The following is a 26,706-nucleotide window of genomic DNA, read 5'->3' as shown; positions in this document are numbered from 1 at the left end:
AGGAATAATGAGAAAGGGATAACTTTTTCAGATATTAAACATTTTATGAATAATCATATTTAAACTGGTGCTGCATGAAGAGACAGTCAGACTATGGGAACAGAATAATCTACGAATACACTCAACTGGGTATGAAATTTTACTTTGTGACAAAAGTAGTACATAAATCAGTGATGAGAAGTTCAATTTGTACATAAGTTGTATTTGGACAACAATAAAAATATGTTTGAATCACTTTTCATAACATATTTTTGGTAAATTCCAGGTGATTTAGATATTTAAACGTAAAATTAAAACCATGTAAGTAGCCAAAGAACACATGAGTGAATTCCTGCTGTTCAGAATTTGATTTCTCCTCCCCCAAACACCAACAGCAAAAATAAAAATCTTTTGGGTGGCATAAATATCACAAGCAAACTAAAGAGACAAATGAGGGAAAGTATTTGCAACTTAAATAGCAAAGTTTTAATATCCCAAAGACATGAATAACTTCTAAAAATAGAAGGAAAAAAACCCATTTAAAAAATTGAACGAGACATGTGAACCTTCCATTCACACAAAAAAAGGAATACAAATAACCTTTAACCATATGAAAAGATACTTGACCTTGATCATTTTAAAAGAAACACAGGCTAAAACTGTATAGGATATGGCTTCTAACAATCAAATATGCAGAAAGCCAAATGTTTGACAGTCTTCTCTATAAGTAAGCACAATGTCAGTGTTTAGTTGAGACATCTTCAGATTTATATTGAATTATTCATGAAAAAAATGTTATGATGCTCTGGAATTTGCTTCAAAGTAACCTGGTAAAGGGAGAGTTTTGTAAACATGAAACAAAATTGGCCATGTACTGGTAATTTAGAAGCTGGGCAATCAGTACATGGGGGTACACTACTATTCTCTCAAACTTTGTATATGTTTGGAAGTTCTCATAAAAAAAAGTAAAAGGGAAATTCATACAGTTTCAAAAGATACCACAAAATTAAGCTAAAGGGAAAAATATTACAGAAAAAAGAATTTTAGAGAAATAAAAGTTTTCGTTGGTTTAGAAGTGTGCTTAGTTTGTGAGAATAATGATATATCGATGGAGGAATAAAACAATTTAAGGCTGACCTGTGTTAGAATTTTTGCCCTTTATTTTTAGTGTGCATGAGCTCAATGAATTCTTGGTTTCTCTCTGTTATATTATATCCCTTGACCATAGAATGAAACAAAATGAACACACTTTTTAAAAATAGATTTGATTGCTCCAGGAGACACATTGACCCCTGTCAACTTAAGTAACAGTTGTTCAGTTAAGTTGATGTTTATTTTTGTTTGCAATTTGGTTTGAATCTTCCATACAGGTTCACATCCATTAATTCTAAATAGCCCTTAGGAAATATGGAAGTAAAAATTATCTTTCATAAAACTTGCTAAAAGAACAAAATGTTATAGAATACACTACAGAGAATGTTTGTTTGTTTTTAATTTGCACCCCCTCTCCTTCAGCTTTCTTCCTTCCAGAAAATGCCTTCTGTTGTACTGATGCAAGGCTGAGGGTCCCTAGAGTACCCCAGCCATCCATAATTTAACTCTACCATCCTGGACATGCATGTGGTTATAGGAAGTTGTATTTCAAGGTCAGTTAATGAGAACCACCTTCAGGCTATCATTCAGATAATGAAGAGCTTGCTCGGAGAGTCCCAGACCTCAAATGCTCTTACTGCAGCCCAACACAAACCCATCAAATAAAGATAAATGAGAAAATATTCAACAGCTGTCCGTTTTATGCTTGCTAGTTTTATTTTATTGAAACCATCTACACTGAATGCAAAGCAATATCAGTGATATTTTATTTGTCTACCATTTTAAGCTTTCCGAAGTACCTGAAGAATATTAAGTTGGTTTCTATGAATTCAATAAGTTCAGATCACAAGGTCGTAGCTTGTCAGGATGTTCTTAAAGTGGTTATTTATGGAACCAGCTAAGTTTGCATGGGTCCGTCTGTCTGTGTAGTAGTCATCCACACATATCTGTCGCATTGGTTAAGCTCCTTGCTAGAGAAGTCAGAGTCTTATCCGCAGAACCATGCAAAGCATTGTGCAAAACAGAATGTGCCAGTGGGTGTTAGATGGACAAATGGGTGCTCTCATGGAGCAGCCCCGTTCTCTGAGCTCTGAACTCTTCAACAGACAAGTTTATATATTCTCTGCCAACGCAAATCTCACTTTCAAAAATTATAGTTCCTTTGTACTTTCCCTCTTCCCAGTTTATTTGAAACTGTTCCTCTAAAGATATTCTGTTTTGAGGAAGTTTTTATACTCTTGTGCAACTTAAAGTAGAAAAATAAGCACAGGAAGCCAGGCATGGAAACTAACAAGGTCATTATTTCATCTAAATATTCACTTTATAGGTGAGGAAGGAAGGAGAATCCATGTTCTGAACTTGGAGAGACACCATTTCCACCAACTATTCAAAGATAAATATTGTTAATCATCACACTGGTGTGGCTCTGAGAAGCTTAAATAGATTTACACACTAACACATATGTATTGGCCCTCTCCCAGGTGGCAGTAGTGGTGAGGAACCCACCTGCCAATACAGGAGACTTAAAAGGACCCAGGTTTGATCCCTGGGTCGGGAAGATCCCCTGGAGAAGGAAATGGCAACCCATTCCAGTATTCCTGTCTGGGAAATTCCACGGACAGAGGGGCCTGGTGGGCTACAGTCCATGGGGCCGTGAAGACAGACAGGACTGAAGTGACTTAGCGTGCACACACATGTGTATTGAGCTCCTCCTACATACCAACCACTGTACTGGACTCTGTGGTTCTAGCAGTGGTCGAGGAAAGTGAATTCCTGAGCTAATAGAATTGATGTTGAGCAAGAATGAAACATAAGAGGGTCAAAAGAGACAGAGAAAGAACAAACGGGCAACCTCATTTGAGATAGTCTGACCATGAAAATCATGTTCCCAGAGAAAGCTCCTCTCCCCCATAAAATGAAAATATTTCTACTTTCTACCTTTGTAACTCACTTTCCATTCCAAATCATGAACAGCAGTCTTGGGGTTTCCTCTATTAGAAACTGTCACCCCATAAATTATGTAACTTCCCTACACATGATTTCTCATCTGTAAATTAAAGGCTGTGCACGTGTGCTCAGGTGCTTCAGTTGTGTCCAACTCTACAACCCCATGGGCTGTAGCCCACCAGGCTCCTCTGTCCATGGGATTCTCCAGGCAAGAGTACTGGAGTGGGTTGCCATGCCCTTCTCCAGGGGATCTTCCCAACCCAGGGATTGAACCTTCATCTCCTATGTCTCCTGCATTGCACTGCATTGCACTTTACTGGGGAAGCCCAAGTTAAAGGCTAGACCACATAATTACTTAGAGTTCCTTCTACCTTTAAGATGCCTCATTAAACAGAGCCTCATGGGTGTTTTGAACTCTTTTCCCTACTCCTCCCAGCCTCTCACTGTCCCACGAAAGGCTCTGAGGAAGACGCTGCTATTTCTGTGTCTAAAAGACCTTGTGGCTCTTGTGGTGTAGTCTGTGACACAGAGATAATGTAGGGAGGAGTCAGACCCATTTCCTGAAGCACGACAATCTTCTGGCTTTTTCTTCCCTTTTAGATTCATAGAACTACAAATACTTTCAGTCATCGTGCAGGAATAAACAATACTGCTAAACTTGTCAGCTTTTTGATCCTTCCCAGATCTTTTTATTTTTTTAGCCTAGTTTTTGGAAAAAGAAAGCTTATCAAGGCTTTTATTTTTCTTTGCAGTGTTATATTTGCTGTTCCAAGGATAGATTATTGAAATAAAATCATATATTTTAGGACTCAGGAAATCACATAATTGTAAAAGAGGAACCAAACTAAATACAAAAGAACTAAAAAAAAATACAAGCTAAATGCAAAACAATTATACATATATATGTATGAAGTGAGGGCTTCCCTGGTGGTTCAGATGGTAAAGAATCTGCCTGCAATGCGGCAGAGCTGGTTTCGATCCCTAGGTTGGAAAGATCCCCTGGAGAAGGAAACGGCTACCCGCTCCAGTAAAAACTGAGTCATAAAATTTATTTTTAAAAGAAACGTGGAGGCAAGCTATCTTATACTCAGCTCACTTTGTCAGTTTCTTTAATAGTCTATTGAAGACACTGGATAAATTGTTTCCACGGTGCCAAGTTTCCCATTCATTTCAGGTGGAATTTATGCTCAGTGCCACAAAATCTCCACCTTTCTGTGTGGGCTGCAATAGAACTGATCCACAGTAGCTAGGGATGTTGACTCTGAATAAGCATGTGATTGGGAGGCAACCCCAGGCAGTCTATGCAATGCAGATTGGTGTCAGGGCAGAAATTCTTGGTAGGTCAGGTAGCTGGCAAGGAGCGATAGTCCCATTCTGTAAGTGGCAATTAATATGGTCCTGAATCTCCTCTCATCATTCCTCCCTATGCTGTAAGGTTAAATGCAAGTTCACCTTCCTCCACAAATCTTCTCTGACATTTGCAGTCCATGAAAACTATCGTTTTGTTGGAACTAAAAAGCACAACTATTTGACTCATTTATCAACTAATCATGTTCCACCATGTAAAATTATATTGTATTGTCTTGCATCTTTGTTCGGCTTCTAAGTGTGTGCATGCCATGTCAAAAGTTAGATTACAGAATAATTTGTAATTAATTTTTGTAATTTTATATTTATAGTTTGTGACCCAGAGATAATGTAGGGAGGGAGTCAGACCCATTTCCTGAAGCATGACAGTCTTCTGGCTTTTTCTTCCCTTTTAGATTCATAGAACTACAAATACTGTCAGTCACTGTGCAGGAATAAACAATACTGCTAAACTTGTCAGCTTTTTGATCCTTCCCAGATCTTTGTTTTTAGCCCAGTTCTTGGAAAAAGAAGGCTTATCAAGCTTTTATTTTTCTTTGCAGTGTTATATTTGCTGTGCCAGGGATAGATTATTGAAATAAAATCATGTATTTTAGGACTCAGAAAATCACATAATTGTAAAAGAATTTTATAACTTTCGTCTTTGGACCTGATACTATAGGTTGAAGATATTTAACTAGATTTGCTCAAGGTTTAACCTTTTGTGACACTGTCACCAATAATATTGTGAAAAACATAGTAGACTTTAAGCAAAATTTTAAAATGTGCTGATGTATCTTCTTGACTCTGTTTTCATTTTTCCAGGAAACCACAGTATCCCTCAACTTTATCTTGTATTTAGGTAACCAGTAGCTTCAATTTCTTCCCTCTGATTATCAAGGTTTGTGTCTGGGGAAAAATTTTGCTTTAATTACTTAACTATCTAAGAATATTTTAATTTAATCTGTTTTTTTTCCCCCAAGAGAATGAACAGTTTTATCCCATTCTACCAGTCAGGCAGACTTCATCACCCTTGGAGGAGCTTCGCATGAGCAAGTTTGGAAGGGAAAGAGAGAATAAGATAGAGTGATGGTGGTGGTGATAACCTTAAATTGGGGTGGGGGGGGACGACTATACATCTTTGGCATCAATCTCCTCTAGCAACACATTTGGCTGAAAGACTAGGAGCAGCAATATCTTCAACCAGAAAGTACTGATAAGACATTTAGTACCATCCAAATGCAGAACTAGTCACTGCTACACAGTCCATCAGGGCAGACATTTTCTAAGAATTTCACATCAATAGTGGAGATACCTGTATCAGGGAAGGCTGGTTGTGGATGGTTGCTAAGCACCTCTTCCTGAGCAGTGATTATACTTTCTATAGATATTACAAAAGGAAAAGAGTGCATTGTATTCAGCAAGCATCCACTCTGAAAGGCTCACTCAGTGGAGAAAGGGTGATGTTATAAGAGGAAAGCTTTAGTACAGAAATATGAATTGGCAGCTCTCAAAATACCTACGCTCAAAAACCATTCACTAATTAAAGAATAGATATCCACCACCCATAATACGTTTATTAGGATTTAGCATCAGTAGAGTTCAAATTTTAGAAAATTCTGGTGTAAAAACATTGTAAATCTTCCAAATGGTGTAATAATTCTGGCTGGCTAACTACATGATAATTTTTTTTCATCGTTATTTATCCAAAGGCTTGAAACCTTTTAGTTTTACCATGTGCTGAAATGACAATATAAAAATTTTAAAGTTTTGTTTAAATTGCATCATTTTCTTACTTGTAGAAAAGTGATTAGAAATATGTAGCAATTTTTATGGAATAGCCTGTTGTTGACATTTGATTTGGATCACCTCAGAACTCCTGAAGAGTACAGTGTTTTCTGAACTGTAGAAGTGGAGGAATATTCCTCCCTATCACCTAATAGAAGAGAATGTTTCTAATCCAGGGACATCTTCATAAGCCTTTCTCTACATGGAATATGACAAACCCATTTCTATAACCCAGATCAGTTGTACCAAATGGCAAATCATTTTGCTACCCTGGACAGCAGACACTGCACCAAGTGTTTGGTGGATGGTAGTGTAATTCAGAAGCATATAGCAGGAGTTTTCGTGTCACCACTGTATTTAACATTAACCCTTGGCATCTAGCGCCTGTGATTATTGTAACAACGGAAGAAATGAAGACTGAGACAGTTGTTTAGGGCAATGGGAGAAATGGCAAGAGATATTCCTTCAGGGGAAATGCTAGCAGAATTACCATAGTTATGCCTCTGAATAGCTCTTCCTCTTTTTCCAAGGCCTAGAAAATATTCAGCAGATTTGCCAAACACAGCAGATTTGCCACTGAAGAACAGAGGGTTCAGTATTTCAAAACAGAAGATTTTAAAACATGGCTATTGAAATGACTTCAAATCAATGTTTTTAAAGGTTGTCATTTCGTTGTTAAATTTTTTTTAATTAAAGAGAGAATATTTTGTATTCACATAACAGAAAGTTCATCCTGCAGGATTAGATGCACAATATTCCCCTAGGTTTTTGTCTTCCATCACTCATATATAATTTCAGCCTCCCTCTACACACCTGCATCGTCTTGGACATACTTCTCTGCTCCCTGTGACTCATCTTCCTAGCACCATACTCCTGATCCGAAGGGACACTGGTTTAAAAAAAAAAAAAAAGCTGTAACTCTTTAAGTTCTACTATTGTCTTGGCAATGGCCATCCATGGTGGGTATCACATAGCTTTTTGCTCCATATTACCTGACATGAGAGCTTCCCTGGTGGTTCAAATGGTAAAGAATCTGCTTGCAATGCAGGAGACCCAGGTTCGATGCCTGGGTCTGGAAGATCCCTTGGAGAAGGGAATGGCAACCCACCCCAGCATTCTTGCCTGGAGAATTCCATGGACAGAGGAGCCTTGTACAGTCTATAGGGTCGCAAAAAGCCGGACATGACTGAGCAGCTAACCCTTTCACCTGACGTGATGTAAAGAGATAGGCACTAAGTGAAATCATGGAAGAGTTCTTAGTTCTGAGGCTGCTCTGAACTAGTTAACTCAGAATTTCACAGAATAGAGGCATTTCAATCTTATAACTTTGAAAGTTAAATTTACATTGTTTTGAAGGAAGCCAAAAGAAAACAGTGTTCATCATAAATGCTTATTTTTCCTTCAACACAGGCCCACCATCACCACCATCACTATGACCGATGGGGACTATGATTATCTGATCAAACTCCTGGCCCTTGGAGATTCAGGGGTAGGGAAGACAACATTTCTTTATCGATACACAGACAATAAATTCAATCCCAAGTTCATCACGACAGTAGGGATAGACTTTCGGGAAAAACGTGTGGTAAGTTTTTAACCATACTGTTAACCGGTTGCTGATCCTCCTATATATAAAATAAGAATTAAGAAAATATGTTTATTGCATTGCAAGGTGTCCTTTATCACATGAAATTCATAACCTGTCACTTTGATCCCATTTGAATATTATATTTCACTGTCTCAACTCTAAATAACGTTTTGCTTAGAAAAAATCCAGTGACACTTGTCTCCAGAAGCACAGAGTGCAACTAAAATAAATTATTTATGGGCTTATATAGTGTGTTTTCTATGAATTCTTAAGGAATCTTTCAAAACATGAATTCATTATCTAAAACCATTAACTCTTGATCTAAGTTTCTCAATAAAAACAAAGTGTTCATTTCCCTGTGCTTAAGAAAGAGGTTAAAAGGATGATTGGCAAATAGCTGGAACAGGAGCTTTGTGAGTTCCTGCTGCCTTTTTATTTACGTGTAGACTCAGCCATCAATCACTAGCTTCTTATGAACAGAATGTGAGACCAACCCATGCTATTTTTCAAGATAAGAGAGTTAAAGTGAGAATCACAACCATTTCCTTCCCCTGTGCTAGACGCTAATGACAGGAGTAAGGATATTGTGACATGTGAGACGTGGAGCATAGGCACGAAGCGGAGCCAGAGTCGCCGCCGCCCAAGGTGTTCTCGAGCGCCAAGACGGCGGCGGCCCGGTTCATGTGGCAAACCCCCTCGTACCTCAAACGCCGATTCGCTTTGCTCTATTTGTCCTATTAGAAACTGATACAACGTTGTAAAGCAACTATACTCCAATAAAATCCTTCTTAAAAAATAAATTCACTCATTCCTCAAGAATTGGGGAGAAAAAAAAAAGAAAATGAGGATTGAGAAGTTAAATCATGATTTCTTAGAATGTCCTGTCCCTTATCTGAAACGTCAGTATTGTAGTTTTAGTGAATTTGCTCCCAAACCCTCCAGGGTATTTCTGGGCCTTCTCCCCTCCCATATGTCTCCACAGATCTAGGTAGAAGTCCTTGCAAAGTTTTCCCTTTAAAATATTTTCACTAAACCGTAAGGGAGCTAGATAATATGAAAATTGTTATACTTGGTTTAAATTAAGAACTCAAAAGGCCCTCACCTATAAAATTTAAACTTTTCTAAAAAGAACCTTTGAAGAAATGGGTAAAATGGGAAGACTTGGAATAGCCTGTGTAAACTTATTGAGCAATCCTGTATACATTTCATGGCTAAGTCTTTTTGAAAGTCCCAATCCACAGTAGAAGATACTCAAGTGCTTGTAAAATATTTTACTGTTTTAAAGATTCCTTCAAATGTGTTATTTCACTTAAGTTTGCAGTAACTCTGTAAAATAGGAGATTATGGGTCTCAATTTGCCAGTAAGAAAGTAAGAATCTATGAAGTTAAATGAAGAGTTGATATTCGAACCTAGAACTTGGGTCCTTAGTCGACTGTTTGCTGCTTCCTTGAGGAAATGACAGAAGGTGTCTAATTTAAGTTTGCAGGATGCATAAATTGTGTTGAAAACATACTTGACATTTAAAAGTGAGAGTATATGTGATAACTTCTAGGAGAAAAAAAGCAAATATTTATTCTCCACTGTGAACTTTGACTATAATAATTGAGAAAAAATACGTGGAGTGAACCCAGGGAATTTGAATGCTGACAAAATCAAAGCAGCATAAACTAACAACATTTGTATTCTTTCAGGTTTACAACACACAGGGACCCAATGGGTCAACAGGGAAAGCATTTAAGGTGCATCTTCAGCTTTGGGACACTGCAGGACAAGAGCGGTAATAGTGAATTATTTTGTTTCTAGCTACAAATAGCTTAGAAAAATTTACTTTAATGTCAACGTGTGTTTGTACAGTGTGTGTGTGTGTATGTGTGTGTGTTAAGTTGCTCTAGTCATGTCCGACTCTTTGTGACCCTGTGGACTGTAGCAGGCCAGGCTCCTCTGACTATGGGATTCTCCAGCCAGGAATACTGGAGTGGGTTGCTGTTTCCTCGGGCAGGGGCTCTTCCCAACCCAGGGATTGAACCCATGTCTCTTATGTCTCCCGCACTGGCAGATGAACTCTTTACCACTAGTGCCTCCTGGGAAGTGGTATTATATGGGCCACTTTAATATGATTACTGTATGTGAAGTTGAAAAATGTAAGGAAATGCAGCTCTCCTCCTGGTTTCAAAATAGATATCTATATCAACAAATAAAAATAAATTATCTGTAGTGAATTAACCATAACTAGCAATTGTGTATTTGGTGCAGATTGCAAAAAATCAAATTTTCAGAAATCTCTGTGAAGATTCTTATGCCCTGTCTTTGTACTTTGTGATCATTTAAAAAAAAAAATCCAGAATTTAATTGAACTGGGGTAGGAAATTAACATTGTTACAAGCCCTACTTGAAATGTGAGTTGAAGGAAAGGGTATTAATATATTTTTCATCTCTTTCTGTCTTTACACACAGCCACGCATCCTGTACCATTTGACTGACTTTACTATGATTTCGGTCACATCATCACCCTCCAGCTGGAATGTTTTATTCCTTTCCCACCATTCCTGAGCCTCTCCTTTCAATAGACCTGGCTCACATTACACGTGCCTGGTGGGGCTTTTCCAAACTCCCCAGCTGAAGCAAACTCCCTCTTTCTTGAACTCTTACAGTGTCTATTCTTCCATGCCTTGGGAGGCTGCATGCATGCTAAGTCGCTTCAGTCATGTCCAACTCTTGACGACCCTAAGGACTGTAGCCCACCACGCTCCTCTGTTCATGGGGTTCTCCAGGCAAAAGTTCTCGAGTGGACTGCCATCCACTGCAGTCCAGAGGATTTTCCCTGCCCAGGGATGGAACCCAGTCTCCTGTGTCTCTTACATTGGCAGATGGGTTCTTTTCCACTAGTGCCACCCAGGAAGCCCATCCATGCTTTAAGTTACTTTAACTAAATAAGTTAATTAATTATATACCACCTTGTAATAAGACTTCTCTGGTGGCTCAGTGATAAAAAATTTGCCTGCCAATGCAGGAGACATGGGTTCGATCCCTGGGTCAGAAAGATTCCCCTGGAAAAGGAAATGGCAAACCACTCCAGTATTCTTGCCTGGGAAAACCCGTGGGCAAAGGAGCCTGGCAGACAACAGTCCATGGGATCGCAAGAGAGTTGGATACGACTTAGTGATTGAACAACAACATCTTGTGATAAGGCGTGTCTTTTATTTTTGTCTCTAACGGTTGTTCTTCAATCCACTTGTGGCCTTCTCACCCCAACACAATTGTGAGCTTCATGAGAACAGAGACCATGATTGTTTTCTCAGCCTTGTCTCTGGTGCAGCAACCCAGACAAGAGACACACGGTAGACAGAAGTGTTGATTGTTTAGAGCTGGTGCTGCTATGCCATGATTTGAAGAAAATACATTTCTTTGAGATCCAAGCTTTCAAAGCACAGAAGACCCCAAGCTAGTGCAGCTTTTCAATATTAGATGAAACAAAAATTGGCAATAGGTTGTCAGAGAAGATACATAGAAGGCACATACCTCCAAATTCTGCATCACATGTCTCACAATGCTTATGCTTGTAAACACTTCAGTCTTTGAAATGAGTCCAAAACATTCTCACTTTCAGTGAGTGTAAATGCCAGGAGAGGTGCCGGGCCCTCTCTGTGAGCTCTTTTGACTGTGAATTCCATTTACACGCATCCTTCAACGCGGCTGGTTCCTCTGAAGTCGTTCCTCACAAGAATCTCTGTTCATATGTCAGTTTTGTTGTCACAAAGATGTATGTTTTATAGACCAATTTAATTCATTTTTGAAGAAGTAATATGAGAAAATGTGGTTCCCATATGTCTTCGCACACGATATGTCAGCCTAGCGTGATGGCAGGCTTCTCTCATCTGTCCCCTTAAGACAGCTGCTCTAGGAGAGAAATGGAAATACTAGGGATTGTCTTAGTAACACCAAGGTTATTCATCCCTTGAGAATTTTGCGTTCTGTATATTAAAGTGTAGCTAAGCAACAAAATAAACAATGCCTCACACCTCAAGCCTGTGCCCAAGGATGTCTGGCACTGTAACCCAAGTAAGATAGTGGTTATTGATAAAAGTCACATTATGGGAAGGAGGAAAAAGATTATACCCCTTATGTAAACCAAAAGGATGCAGGGCACAGACTTAGTTCTCAGTGAGGGAACAAGAGCTATCATATGCCCCCGGGATCTGTTTATTCATGGGGTCCTGGCATTCCACATTCTGGGGACAGAATGAGGTTGGTGGGTGGAGCTAGAAACAAATAAGATTACTCATGGAGTAAACCCTGGAAAGGCTTCCCTGGTGGCGCAGTGGTGAAGAATCCGCCTGCCAGTGCGGGAGACACAGGAGACATGGGTTCGATCCCTGGGTCGGGAAGATCCCCTGGAGGAGGAAATGGCAGCCCACCCCAGTGTTCTTGTCTGGGAAATCCCATGGACAGAGGCGCTTGGTGGGCTACAGTCCATGGGGTCACAAAGAATTGGACAGGACTGAGCGACTAAGCACGGGCACAAAGCCCTGGAAACTCCGGGGGCTCACAAGGGTCCTGGGGTTGAGTGGTCCAGGGTATGAGCCTGGCTCAGAGCAGAAGTGTCCTGTCTCTGCTGCTATGGATGCAAAAGTGTTTGCTCCAATGCGATCTATCCAACAAGCACATTTTAAAGCAACTGTCATGGGCTGTGGTAATGAGAGGGCAGTAAGGCACAGTAGATTGTCCTCAGAAGAGAAACACACACACACACTTAAAGAGAGGCCAGAGAACAGACTACTGTGGCTGACTTGGCCACACTCTTGTGGTTTGAGCAGGAGACAGTTTTGTGAGTACAGATAGTCCCCGAAGAGAAAGAAACAACCATTCAATAAAAGGACTATAATCTTGGAGCTTCTAGTGACTGGTAGGGACAAATCCACAAGGATAAAATAGAGAAAGATTTTTGGTATTTCATAATCATCATGATTATATCCTACTAAAGAATCTTATTTTGGAAATAAATAGTCTTAACTAAAATATCTCTTTTCTGTGTCTCCATATTAATAGTATTGTTTCTATTGAAAGTCATTTAACTCCTTAATAATTTCATATGCTTTGCTATTTTCTATCTTTGTTTCTTTCTCTAAATCTGGCAAACACTTAATCATCAAAAAAAATATTTCAGAGTCATGAAAACGCAATGAATAGCGAGTTAAAAACACAGCTTCTTTTCTCTTGGAGGTGCCTATCTAGGGTGGAATCTGGAAAAATCAACAATTGCAATAAAGCTTCAGGATAGTAACAGGAAAACAAAGAGTGGCTGGGGGCTGTCCGGTACACCAGGAGGAGTCCATAACCCAGATGGCGGGTTGGGAAGTCTTTGGAAGTGATACTTATATATATAAATATATATACTCATACACAATGTATGAGTGAATCTTTTCCTGGCTAATGGGGTAGGAGGTAAAGGAAGCCTGAAGGCAAGGTCACCCACAGGAATAACAGCGTGGGTGAAAGCCCAGGGGAGAGAGTGAACTTTCTAAGAACTTAAAGAAGCTCAGCATGCCCGTGGGTAGTCAGGAGATAAAGCTGGATAGAGGAGCAAGGGTCAGTTCATGCAGAGCCTTGGCGGATTATTGAAAAGTTCAGTCATTATCTTTAGAGCCAGGTATCTTCATCTAACATTTTTTAGCAGAGGATTTATAGAATCAATAGGAAGAAATCGGGGAACAAGAGGACCCAAACAACACTGGAGACAGGAAGCCTGTTGAGAATGCTGTCGAAATTATCCTGGTGGAAGATAATGGCCTTGAAACTAGAGTAGTGGCAGGGTGAAGTGAAGTGAAGTCACTCAGTCATGTCCGACTCTTTGCGACCCCATGGACTGTAGCCTACCAGGCTTCTCCATCCACGGGATTTTCCAGGCAAGAATACTGGAGTGGGGTACCATTCCTTCTCCAGGGGATCTTCCCGACCCAGGGATCGAACCCGGGTCTCTCACATTGGAGGCAGGCGCTTTAACCTCTAAGCCACCAGTGGCAGGGTACGTGGAGAGAAATGAGAGGGTCAGGAGATATTTGTTGATTGCTTGTATATAATAGGTGAAGGAGAAGGAGGCTGTGGCACCCAAGGAGGATGGTGATGCCATTGATAGAAAAATCATAGAGAGGGTGAGTTTGCTTTCAAACATGTGAAGTTGCTGGTACCTTAGTTTCCTCCAAGTGGAAATACCCAACAAGTAATTGCGCATACAAGTAGCAAGGCAGGAAAGATCTAGACGTATAAACTTGGGGTTCAACATATACACCAGGATAACTGAGCCAGCAAAGTAGACGAGATAACCCAGTGAATGTATGTAGAGGATGAAGGGATCAAGAATAGAACCCAGAGGAAACCCAAGAATCTACAAATAGGCCAAAATAGGTGACCAAAAAATTAGGAGGACATTTAGGATAGGATCTGCTTCTCTGTTTAGTCATGTGTCTTTCTTAAAACCAGTTGCCAACTTCACTTCTTTATCAGTATAACCCAAAGCTTCTCTGGACCCTGTGTGTCATCTCCGGTTTTGCCCATTCACACATTGAAGCGGATCTCAGAGCATCTTCATCTTCCCTAAGGATGTTGGGGTGAGGAGGGTTGGAGCAAGAGAGAGCGAGTACTTACTCTGCACATGGTGAAGTGTATGCTTCAAAATCCTCCCTTAGAAATGAGTGTTCTTACTTTCCCTCCTCAACGAGTAAGTCTCTCTGCCCTTCCCTCCACATCCCTAATCATAAAGTTTTCTTCTTCCTTTCTTCACTTTCTTCCTTCTCCTTAAGAGACATGCATGTTTTATCCCCAAAGAGTGTGAATAAAAGCGTTCTTTGGCCAACGTTGTTTTTCCCTACAAAAGAACCCTAGTTCCAACTGCTGACAAGTTGTGGTTCTCTGCACATAATCACAGGCACTCATTTTCAGCCTGCCATGTGCTAAGCTTCCTTCTGGCCACAGACAGGAAAATTGAAAAGTAGAAGTTAAAGTCTCAGTCCTGAATTGCCTTGTATTTTAACCGTGGGCCACAAGATGCCTGTGAGCCAAAGAGAGAAGGATTCCAAGAGGCTGTGTAAGCAAGCGTGTGATTGAAGGTTACAGACTCTTGCATGCATGCCTGCTGTGGAACGTAAAGCCTCAACGGGATCTTAAACCTACAACCAGATTGTCTCCTCTGACCCTTCAGTAGTCTTTCCGCCCACTCGCCCACTCGGGAGGATGATCCAGAGGGATGCCATGGAGAGTTCATATCTGAAAGGGACATAGTGTCGTTTGTATTGTCATCAGAGTATCCAGCAGACTAACTTTCAGAACTGTCCGCTGTGTTTTCTTGGCAGATTCCGGAGCCTCACTACAGCATTCTTCAGAGACGCCATGGGTTTCTTATTAATGTTTGACCTCACCAGTCAACAGAGCTTCTTAAATGTCAGAAACTGGATGAGTAAGTGGGACTGAAAAACTTCTGTTGGCCACGTTTGGACCCAACGGCTCTATCTGCTTCTTGGCCTCACAAGATGAAACCAGAAAAAGTCAGGTTTAGAGTTGCCTGGGTCACCTTCAAAGTGGTGGCTCGTGTGTGGCTCACCCAGAGGGGCTTGGAATTGATTTTTCCTTTGACACCTTAGACGAATCACCACCTATGCGTAAGGACTTTATGATTGCAAAGGATGGGCCATTCATTCCACTTCTGCAGTAAGTCTCGAAGGACTTACAACTCAGCCAGCAGTCACTTCTACTTTGTCTAGCCTGGGCAAAGAGAAAGCACGGCATTTTCTGAGTAGGCACACTGGCACCTACAGTGTGTGCCCTTGCACATGGGTTAACTAAATAGTTAATTAACTCAGGGGTCAGTTGACTGAGAAATTGTTTCAGAGCAGAGCAGCCGCATGAAGATACCGTACAGTGTGTCTGTCAATAAGCTCACATTGAAATTTTACAGTAAGCTCACATTGAAATTTTACATTTTTTGGATAAGTGTTCAGATGTAAGAAAGACTGGTATAGAAAAATCTCCAGCTTTCATGGCAATTTAAACACAATAAATCTTCAAATTAACCTAATCAGTTACTAAAGCCAGAGTGATGTATGTCAGGGCAGAAGAGTGGTATTTCGTTTTTCCTTTCTTTACAATGGATGTAGCACTAAAGACCATATTTAAGATTACAAATACCAGTTTTGAACACACTGGGACACACTAGCAATCCCATTAGCTGATACTACTTATTTCTAGAGTTGTCAGGGCTGTCTGTGGCCAGAGGGCTATTTTTTGAAAGATCTGATCATGTTATCCCCCTGCTCCAAGTCCTTCTGGGGTTTCCCACTTCACTTGGAATAAAATCCAGAGTCCTTTGCTGACCTCTAAGGCCATCATAGAAGCCTGGCATGCTGCAGGCCATGGGGTCCCAAAGAGTCAGACACGACTTAGCAACTAAACAACAGCAAAGACCATCATCTTCGCTTCCTCTGTAGTTGACTCTCACTCTGCCCCCATCACTGGCCTCCAGCCAAAGGTCTCTCCTGAAAAGTGCAGTCCTGCCTTGGGGCCTTTGATCTCTGTTTCCTCCTGCCTTGATTTCTGTTTTCCCATTTACACCATGTGTTAATTCTTTCACCTCCTTCAAGTTCTTGTTCAGACCTCATTTGTCTCTTGGGAGAAGCTTTCCTGACTGCTCCATCTAAAACCGTTCTTCATCACTCTGTGTGCGCTTAGGACACTTTCTGCTTCATTTGGTCACTGCCCCCACCTGACATCATATAGATCATATCATATCATATATTTCTTTGTTTTGTGTTGTCCAGTCACTAATTTGTACACAACTCTTTGTGATCTCAGGGACTGCAGCATGCCAGGCTTCCCTGCCCTTCATTACCTCTAGGAGCCAGTACTCAATTTCACGCCCACTGAGTCGGTGGTGCCATCCAACCGTCTCATCCTCTGCCACCCCCTTCTTCTTTCTTTGCTTACTTGTGCTTTTGATTCTTTCCACCTCTAGAATGTGAGCTCTATAAAGGTTCAAACTTGTTCTGCTTGTTCTCTTGCAATACCCCAGAGCACCTGGCTGAGTATCTGGCTGTGTAGATTCTCAAATATATACATATCTTATTATTTCATATTACATGTAATTAATACTTTTATATATATATACATACACCTATATATATAATGGCTTTAAATGTAAGCTCGCTAACACAGTTGTGCTAGTGGAGAAAAATACCAACAAATTCTGACTTACTTATTTGCTTCTCTAAATGAGTGTTCATCCTAGGATCTGTCTCCATTTTCTTTTATTATTACATTTCTTTATCTAAAGTGTTATTATTAGATAACAGATAATGTTTTGTTTTTATTATTAGATAATATTACTAGATAACACACCAAATGTTATTATTAGATTCTGGGAGATGAGATAATAAGGCTATTCAGTTCTTTCAGAGTGATTTACTCATCATTTTTCAAGGTAGATGAGATGCGATGCTCCCTTGATTGTAAAATTTTCCAGGATACTGTTGGAATTTAAGGTAATTAATTGCCATTTCTGATAAGGCTTTAATTTCTAATATTCAAATAACTGGTGTTACAGAGTCACTTCCTCCTCTGACCTCAACAAGGTTGCACTCAGCATGCCTTGAGGTAGACAGTAAAATAGTCCCATAACCTTGAAAATACAGGTTGGCAAGGTTTTTCTTTTTTAATCATTTCTTTCCTTCCTCCCTCCCTTCCTTCTCCTCCCCCTCGCCCCACCTTCTTTTGGAAAATAGAGAAAAACAAATAACCCGTCCTAATATTGTTTCTACATGAATTTGTGGTGGTTCAAAAATGCTCTGCCCTTATGAATCATTACCTTGGCTTTCAGGAAAGAAAAATGTAGCAGCCTCCTGAAGGAAAGGGCAGACAGCCCCTCTACTTGAAGGGGCTTCCCGGGTGGCATTAGTGGTGAAGAAACCGCCTGCTAATGCAGGAGACATAGGAGACACGGGTGTCTGACCCTTGGAGGGGGCAAGATGCCCTAAAGAAGAGGTGACAGCCCTCTCCAGTATTCTCGCCTGGAGAACCCCATGGACAGAGGAGCCTGGCAGGCTGCAGTCCAGAGGGTCGCAGAGAGTCAGACACGACTGAAGTGACTTAGCACACACATACATCTACTTTAAGACATGTTCTCTTATCTTCACTTATATTTGAAGAATAAATGGTCTGAAAGGCAGTATATTCAACTCAGGTGAACATTGCCGGATGTTCATTTCCACGGGGTGTGGTCAGAATCTGCCTGCCGATGCAGGAGACATAGGACACAGGTTCAGTCCCTGGGTTGAGACGATCCCCTGGAGAAGGAAGGGGCAGCCCACTCCATTCTGCTTGCCTGGAGAATCCCCTGGACAGAGGAGCCTGGCGGGCTGTAGTCCGTGGGGTCTCGAAGGGTTGGACATGGCTGAGCACACATCACCTCATCTGTGCTCATCTCAGAGGACACTTCCCCAGATGCAGGAGATCACCGACAGGTGTTCACACAGGTGCTTCATATACACTCTTACTAGTCTTCACAGCCTGCCACCTGTGAGGCAGTATCTCCACTTTCTAGACGAGGAAACTGTGGCTGGGAGGAGTGAAGCACCTGGGCTAATTTAACTCGTAAACAGTCAAGCTGGAGATGAACCATTCAATTAGGACCCTGAAGTATGAGCAGTCTTTTGACATCACTTGTTTATAACTAACTTGCTGGTTCCATCTGTTTTCTTTCCAAGGCCAACTGCAAGCAAATGCTTATTGTGAAAATCCAGATATAGTATTAATTGGCAACAAGGCAGACCTGCCAGACCAGAGGGAAGTCAGTGAACGGCAAGCCCGGGACCTGGCTGAAAAATACAGGTAAGTCAGCTATGTGGAAATATCCTCTGACCTCACACACTGCTGCTCAGTTAGGGGGCAAGGTCATGAGACTGATATTCGGATGGATCCCCTTGATTAAGGAATGACAGATGAATGAAAAAGATCTCCCAGAGGAATATATGTGATGCTTTTAATGAAACTATTTAACATTAATAACCACTCACATTTACTGAATGCTTATTGTGTGTTAGCAACTATTCCTAGACTTTTAATTTATCTTTAATTTATCTCTGTGTCTCAGATGGTAAAGAACCTGCCCTGCAATGCGGGAGACCTGGGTTCGATCCCTAGGTCAGGAAATCCCCTGGAGAAGGGAATGGCAACCCACTCCAGTATTCTTGCCTGGAGAATCCCAGACAGAGGAGGCTGGTGGGTTACAGTTCATGGGGTTGCAAAGAGTTGGACACGACTGAGGGACTAACACACTAATAGTTTAATGGCAACATTGATCACTAGTCTGGCATATTTGCCCTCTTCATTTTTAAAAAGTCAGTGATGAGGCTTGGCTTCAAGTACCTGAGCACCTCTTGTAGCAGTTTCCTTGCCCATAATGCTGGGTACACCCACATGAAAAAGCAACTCACCAGTTTTTACTCACTGAGGAAAACCAAGGATGTTTTCCAACTCAGCCAGCAAAATCGTGATTATTTCACAATCTCTCAGCCAGCCATGTTTTCGCACATGTGACTCACTGGCACATCTTGTTGTATCTTTTCTGGTTCCTTCCTTGCAAAAATATTTGTCATCTCTTCCATGCTAGCATACCATATTTTGAAACAAGTGCAGCGACTGGCCAGGATGTGGAAAAAGCTGTGGAAACCCTTCTGGACTTAATAATGAAACGAATGGAGCAGTGTGTAGAGAAGACCCACATCCCAGACACGGTCAATGGGAGCAGCTCTGGAAAGCTGGATGGGGAGAAGTCAGCAGAGAAGAAATGTGCCTGTTAGACTTTACCCCAGCCTCTGATCATCCAGAACCCCAGGCAAACGTCACTTCCAAAAACAGAGACAAACCCCACCATTGTTGTTGAGTAAACCGTGTATAACGGCATGTCTTTCTTTTCCTGCCAGAAATTTTAAAAAACCTGACTAGTCAGCAGTGTTCAGAAGAGTTGACCAGTAATCCCTGAAGCCCCTCCCAACAAGATCAAAGATTTCCCAGTGTCATCGTACCATCACGGGTACTCAATTTGTTTTTTCATAAAGAAGATGAACATAGAAAAGAGTGTAGAAGAACAGATATCAGTGGGTTTTCCATCAGAACCAAAATTACTTGTCACACTGGGGACAAGAATAGGTTTCTAAAGGGAGAACACAGAAGGATGACTTTTTTTTAAAGGTTGGATTTACTTGTTGTATAGAATCTGATTTGGACTTTTAGGTTTGCATTGAAGGGGACATATTAGCTAAAAGTGCATACACAATAAAGAATTCTAAGTGGTTCATTTAGAGTGACATTACTATGTATATCCTATAAGCTGTGCTAGAATGACAACATTTCTGATAAGGTTACAAGAGGATGAATGTCAGACATGTGAGAATATGTAGGAAACTGTGTAATCATGCCATTTGTATATTCTTAATAAATGGCAGATAGACAAGAATAGGACTGTGAATGACAAGAGGACAAGAAAAAGGCCCAGAGAGAGAGATGAAGGTATGGGAAAAGGTACTTGGACAACTGAAATTAAATGTGTCTCTTACAGATGTCTGGGAGAGTTACTTAGCCAAATTTCAATCAAGCCAATTGGAAGCTGACCTTATCAGTTGGCATTAAGAGAGTGCCCAGAGGTTTCCATTTCCTGCACAGTTTTAGAAATTGGTCTAGTGTTCAGCTTCTGGTGTAGCGTTCAGCTTCACATTTCACATTTCTTAGCAAATCATGATAAATAGTCACAAGGAGAAATTAAAGATTGCTGTTTATTAAATATCTCTCTATGAAAGCAAGAAAAACTATTTAGCCTTAATTTTTTAGATAAAATATGCTGGTGATATGAAATAAAAAGTGACTATTAATTCTAAGTTTCTAATTTACGAAGTACTAGAAACTCTATATCACATTGCTCCCCTCCAGCCTACACCCACCCCTGGCTTTGATTCACTGTAAAAACACAGGTGCGTCACTTTGTCGATCAACAACTTCAGAATAATGATGGATCAATTGTATGGTCGCTGAATTTTCGTGTCATTCATCACAAAAAAGTTGATGATACCTCATGCCATATTGCAGTGTATTTAGCATCTGTTTTTATTTTGCCTGAGGCAAAATACCTATGGGTGAACTATATTTGGGGGTTGGCAGAGATGAATCTCTGTATCTTGTCTCACCAAAATTTGGTTAATGGCTTTATTTTTCCCGTAATGCTGTCTTTTCTTTCTAAAAATGATCACAAAAGCATTTTCCATTGCCTATTCTTATGACTGTGTCTAATATTACACTGGTGTTTTATTTTAGCTTCTGATAAACATAAGCCATTCCTTTTAAATTTAAGTGTTTTGGTCAAGTTTATCAATAACTAAGTTATCATACTCTGTTTTCTTTGTTTATTATGAGTATATGATTTTTCTAAAGGGTAGTTCCTCTTTGTAGAAAATTTTGCCAATTAAACTGCACTTACCTAGACTCTGTATATTTTTTGTTAAGTTACAAATGTAGGAAACTCCAAATCCCAGTCCCCCACCTTTAACCTCCTCTATCAACCTCCATCTGGTACGAATCAGTTTTTGGAACACAGATCAAAGGGAATATCCAGCTGTAAGACCTAGAAATGTGCCATAAATCAGGTAATTTGGAAGCTTTCAAGTCAGTCCCTTAACAGACTAACACAATCTCAGTGTTGACTGCCCAGGTCCTATGATTTCTGCATGATGCCAACTTCTAAAATTGGTCATGGGTGGGGTATTCCCTCCCATGATGCATTTCCCTCTGATGCTCTTCGTGACCTCAGTGCCTGTGCTGAAAGGATATTAGATATTAGCTAACATCAAAGATGTTTCCTCTGGAAGGAATATGAGCAAAACCAATGTAACCATTGATGTGGCAAATTTTGGTGAATTCTTGTGGTCATTAGATCAATTTCTCCTTTGGATTCAAATTCTGATGTCCCCTGCATTTCCATAATAGGAAATATTTAGACTTTCTAAAATCCAAGAAGCATTCTATTTTGGATATTTATTTTTTCTATTTATTTTCCAGTTATATGATTGATTTGCTTATGCCAAGATTCTGTCACTGTCCATTACTTAACAAGCTTTTTATTTAGGAACTATTTTAAGATTATTATTTGATAGCCATAGCATGAAGCAGAGGGTGATGATGCCTATAATTATAGAACTATTCCTATAAAAATAACAATTATTGGGTAATAATATCAAGAGGAACAAAATTAAAAACAGTCAAGAAAATTATTTTAAAATAGTATTCTACTTATAAATACTTGATCTAAAATATTTTATTCTCTGTTGAGTTTGACTTGACTCCAAAGTCTATGTAACCATTACTCTTTCATTATTTCAGAATTATTTATTCCATATAATTCATTTTATAATTTTAAATTGATCTGGAGCCATGAAGTATAAGACTGCTTTTGAAGAATTGCATTATTAACACACAGCAACATGTGTTACTTATTATCTCCCAAATGCTTTAGTAAACCATATTTTATTTTGGAGAATTATTTAAAATGTACATGAAGTTCTTTCTGATATAGAAACCATTTCTGAAGTGTTTACACTGGTTTGATGTTTACATTGTCCTAATACAGTGCCTCGGATACCTCCATGACCAAATTTGTCTATAGCCACATAGCTCATTTCCTATAATACCATGGTATAGGAAGGGCTCACAGAGGCATTAGTGCAGCTAAAGTTATTTTGATGTCTTCAGCAAAGGGTATAAAGATATTATTCAAATCTGAAGATTATTACCACCATCTCTTGGTCACTTTTTGGGAAATGGACATTTCTTGAAACTCTAACTGTGATTAGGTACAAGATTACCTTTTAATAAAAAAAAAATAATCCTTTGGAAAATGTATCAGAGGTTAGTTGAGAGAACATGTCTGTCTTGTTGTGATGAGGATAAGAAGTCACAGATTGGCAGAAAAAATGGTGAATCCTGGAAATTTAACTTGTGGGTCTTGACATAAGACTTTTAAAACTCTGGCCAGTGACCACTCTAGCCAAGTTGCCATCATTTGCATATTATCAGCTATCATACTCCAAATAATTCAAAACCAGCATTTTACTAAAGTAAATATTTTCCCTGTTGTTTTTAACCAGATAGGACCTTCTGTGTATCAGTGAGTGCTTTTGTTATGTTGCTAGTACAAGTTATTCTCTGCCAACCCATTCTGATAAGAATTGGGCAAGAGTTTTTACCAGCCCTTTCTTGTCTCCTTTATGAGAGAGAGAAGCTTTGACCATAGAGAAGGACTGACTACATTAAAAAACATTTTAATAACAGCTGAAGTATTCTTTAAAGTGTAAATTTTGTGCATTGCAAATCAACAAATTTGATGAAGCTCATACAATTCTCACCAATGGAGCATTGGCTAGAAGGAGAAGCAATATGTGTAAAGAGATATAACTAGGTGAGGTATATAACCTGGAACTACAAATATGAGGGAGAATCCTCACCCATCAATTTTAGAGTTTAAAACTCAAATTGTAAAGAGATCAAGTTTCTAGTTTCCTAACGTACTTAATTTTTTAAAAGGAATATCTGTGAGCTATGTTAGCCAAAGCAATAGAAAAGTTGTCCTTTACCTTCTACTCCTAAGCTTTAAAGCATTAAAAGATATCTAATGTTTTTGAATATTTTAGGGAAAGCTTTATCATTTTTAAAGTTACCAAGATGCTGTCTATATTTAAAACTATTGTCTAGGAATTCGCCAAAAGGTATATTTTCTTCTTCATCTTTGACCAGAACGGTATAAGCTTATTTCTGGGAAGAGTGCTGAGCTCTTAAACATGGAAAGTAGAGAATATGCTCGGAGTTGAGTGTTGTCTCAGTTTTGTATAAATCTATAGAGACACCTGCCTCATAAAGTAGAACTGTTAGATGAACAGGGAATTTTATTAACTTATTGCCTTGGAGGTCTTGGGTAGAGACCCAACCATGATGACACTGTTGAGTGAGAACTATAAAGAAAGATTAGAGATTCAAGTTGTCTAAATAAGAGTTTCTAAGTATGGGGGAACATGGAGAAGACCATACTTAAAAGGTTGATTTTTATGTAGGGAAAAAAAAAAAACAGAGAAAGAGTTATATATTTGGGGCTTCCCTTTTAACTCAGTCGGTAAAGAATCTGCCTGCAAGGCAGGAGACCTGGGCTTGAATCCTGGGTTGGGAACATCCCCTTGAGAAGGAAATGGCAACTCACTCCAGTATTCTTGCCTGGAGAATCCCATGGACAGAGGAGCCTGGCTGGCTACAGTCTATGGGGTTGCCAAGAGTCAGACATGACTTAGAGACTAAACCAGCAGCATGGCAAATATTTACCTATTATTTTTATCTTCCAAGTAGAAGTTCAGGCCCTTAGAACTAAGCTAATAAAAATATTTAAATACCAAATATTTCATGATTGGCATCAAAATTTGAGATGCTTAGAACCATTTTATTTATCCTATCTGAATCTAATTTCCTCATAAATTCACTTTAATTTTTAAGAAGTGGCATCACAAAGGCCTTTCTGTAGAGCTGCTTTTACCAACAGTCTATGTTTAAGATATTTTCTAATCCATATTTAGTGAGAATAACAGGCAAACAAACAAAAAGATGAGTACCAAAATAACATGGTTATTTAAAAGCATGTCATCTTTCGCAGAAAAAAAAAATACGAAGAAATCATCTTTGAATTTAGTTATTTAAATTTGTTCCCCAGTTCCTTTTCTTTCCAACAGGTCTTGGAAATCATGGCTTTTATCCCTCAGTAGACTCAGTCATTGGCAAATTCTGTTGGAGCTGCACGTCTGTTCTTATCCTAATGGATCCCTTATTTAACCAATGGCTATTATTGACACATCAAAATATTATTTGTTCCTAGCAAAGCAATAACATATGCTTATCCTTACTCTTATCTTCTCCAGGTTATTTTTTTCAAACACTCTTTGAGAGGAAGACTAGTATTATAGAAAGGAAAGAAGCCAGATAGAACAATTTGGGAGCTGTGGGCATGTCATTAAATATGGCTTCTCCTCATATGAGGCTTATAAATCCTGTGTAACTCACAGGGTTCATTTCAGGCTCCAAAGAGAACATATGTAGAAACTGGTTTATAAATTATGTTCCATTTCACAAACTGACACTATTATCCCAAGCTAAGAATAATAAAAATATCACAGCCATACTTTCACAGCCATATGTTCACAAGTGTTATAGCAGGCACAAAACACTAAATTCTAGTAGAGATATCGGAAACCCGAAATGGGTAGTCAGCTCTGGTCATTGTCTTTGACTGAAAATGTTTAATATATTTCAAGTTATTGAAAAAACAAATATGAGTTCTATTTCATTCTGTAGGTCATCTTGTATTTCTTTCAAGGAATCCAATTACATTCTACATAGGATATTAGAATTTGGTCTAAATCCTCCTTGTATAAACAGGGCTTTGTGTCCACAACCTTGTAAAAGATACTGACTGTATCTGAAATTATTTGAGGAAAGTAAGTTATCCTGCTTAATGTGTTAAAAGTAGACAACATTTTGGCCTAACACTGAAGTGCTTCACTATATCTCAACAGTCTACATTTAAGTGATATTATCCTCATTTTTAGGCTAAGCACGTTCAATTGTTTTGTCTGTCATCTGCTCAGATCTCTGTTTTGTCTAGTGCTATGAATGTAAATTAAAACCTTAAACATGGAGTTTTTATTCTCTGTGCCCTTGAATAGACTGTGGTGCCTGACAGACCTGTCCGGTCATTATTTTGTTGTACCAAAGTTCTAGTAGCTTCAGAAATCAGAGCATCCAATGATTTTGTGGTGTGTGGGTTTAAATATTACAGTCGAGAACTGTATTCAATTATTGTTTCCGCACACTTTTCAAATAAAAATGCATTTTTATCATTATTTTGTATACTCAAGGCAATCTTATTTCTGTGCTGTAGTCAAATGTATGGAGGATGGGGAACATTAAGTGAATACCAGTATGGAAACCATATCACGTTAAACGTGATGTCCATTAGGAATTAGGAAAGAAATGATTTAGATTTCGCCAAGTGATTTTTATCCATCTCTCTAAACTTTCTAAAATGTGAAAGTGAAAGTGTTAGTCACTCAGTCATGTTCAACTCTGCAACCCCATGAACTGTAGCTGTCCAGGCTCCTCTGTCCAGGGGCTTCTCCAGGCAAGAATACTAGAGTGGGTTGCCATTCACTTCTCCAGGGGATCTTCCTGACACAGGGATCGAACCCAGGGCTCCCACATTGCAGGCAGATTCTTTACCATTTAAGCCACCAGGGAAGGCCACATATTATTTGTTTAAAGACTGAGATCTTCAAGGGAACTTTCCTAATAATTTTGAAGTATGCTCTTATAAAATTGGCAGTTAACATGTTGAAGTTATGTCAAGGTTCGTCAATACTTCAACGTGTTATAACCTATTTCTTTCCCATAAGAAAATGCTGAAGATGGTCATATCTCCTTTAGTCACAGACTGGGAACAGACCTGATGTTCAAGGCCAGTTCAAGACCACAACCATACATCTTACTTTTTAATGTTCATTTGCAAAGTTGTTCCCAGAGTTGTTCTTCCTCCATATGTTACATAGATAAGCTTTGCCAAGATAATGATGAGTTTTTAACTTGAAGATAAACAGCTCTCCCACAGTAAGCAAATAAATCCTTGGCACCATTCTTTCAACTTTACTCCCTGGTAGCAGTAATGCCTGGAGAAGGAAATGGCAACCCACTGTAGTATGCCTGCCTGGAGAATCCCATGGACAGAGGAGCCCAGAAGGCTACGGTTCACGGGGTCACAAAGAGTTGAACACAGCTGAGTGACTCACTGCAGCAGTAATGCCACGTCACACAGGCAGAAGCTTTTTTTCCTGGGTTCACCTTAAAT

The 26,706-nt window shown here is 39.5% G+C and overlaps 1 protein-coding gene across 1 annotated transcript in view; it reads left to right on the top strand.

Moving 5' to 3' along the window:
* RAB27B (RAB27B, member RAS oncogene family) overlaps nt 1–25,708 on the top strand; it is a 68,710-nt gene extending 43,002 nt beyond the window's left edge. Inside the window, exons 2-6 of the mRNA XM_040264449.1 lie at nt 7,564–7,738; nt 9,434–9,519; nt 15,089–15,192; nt 18,491–18,614; nt 19,396–25,708. Coding sequence (XP_040120383.1) covers nt 7,586–7,738; nt 9,434–9,519; nt 15,089–15,192; nt 18,491–18,614; nt 19,396–19,585 — 657 coding nt within the window. The 5' untranslated portion in view covers nt 7,564–7,585 and the 3' untranslated portion in view covers nt 19,586–25,708. The remainder of the gene's footprint in view (nt 1–7,563; nt 7,739–9,433; nt 9,520–15,088; nt 15,193–18,490; nt 18,615–19,395) is intronic.
* Nucleotides 25,709–26,706: the final 998 nt, after the last annotated feature.

Source organism: Oryx dammah, unplaced genomic scaffold (genome assembly GCF_014754425.2).
Source record: "Oryx dammah isolate SB20612 unplaced genomic scaffold, SCBI_Odam_1.1 HiC_scaffold_22, whole genome shotgun sequence".
NCBI classification, from domain to species: domain Eukaryota; kingdom Metazoa; phylum Chordata; class Mammalia; order Artiodactyla; family Bovidae; genus Oryx; species Oryx dammah.
This window is presented reverse-complemented; position numbering and strand designations above follow the sequence as displayed.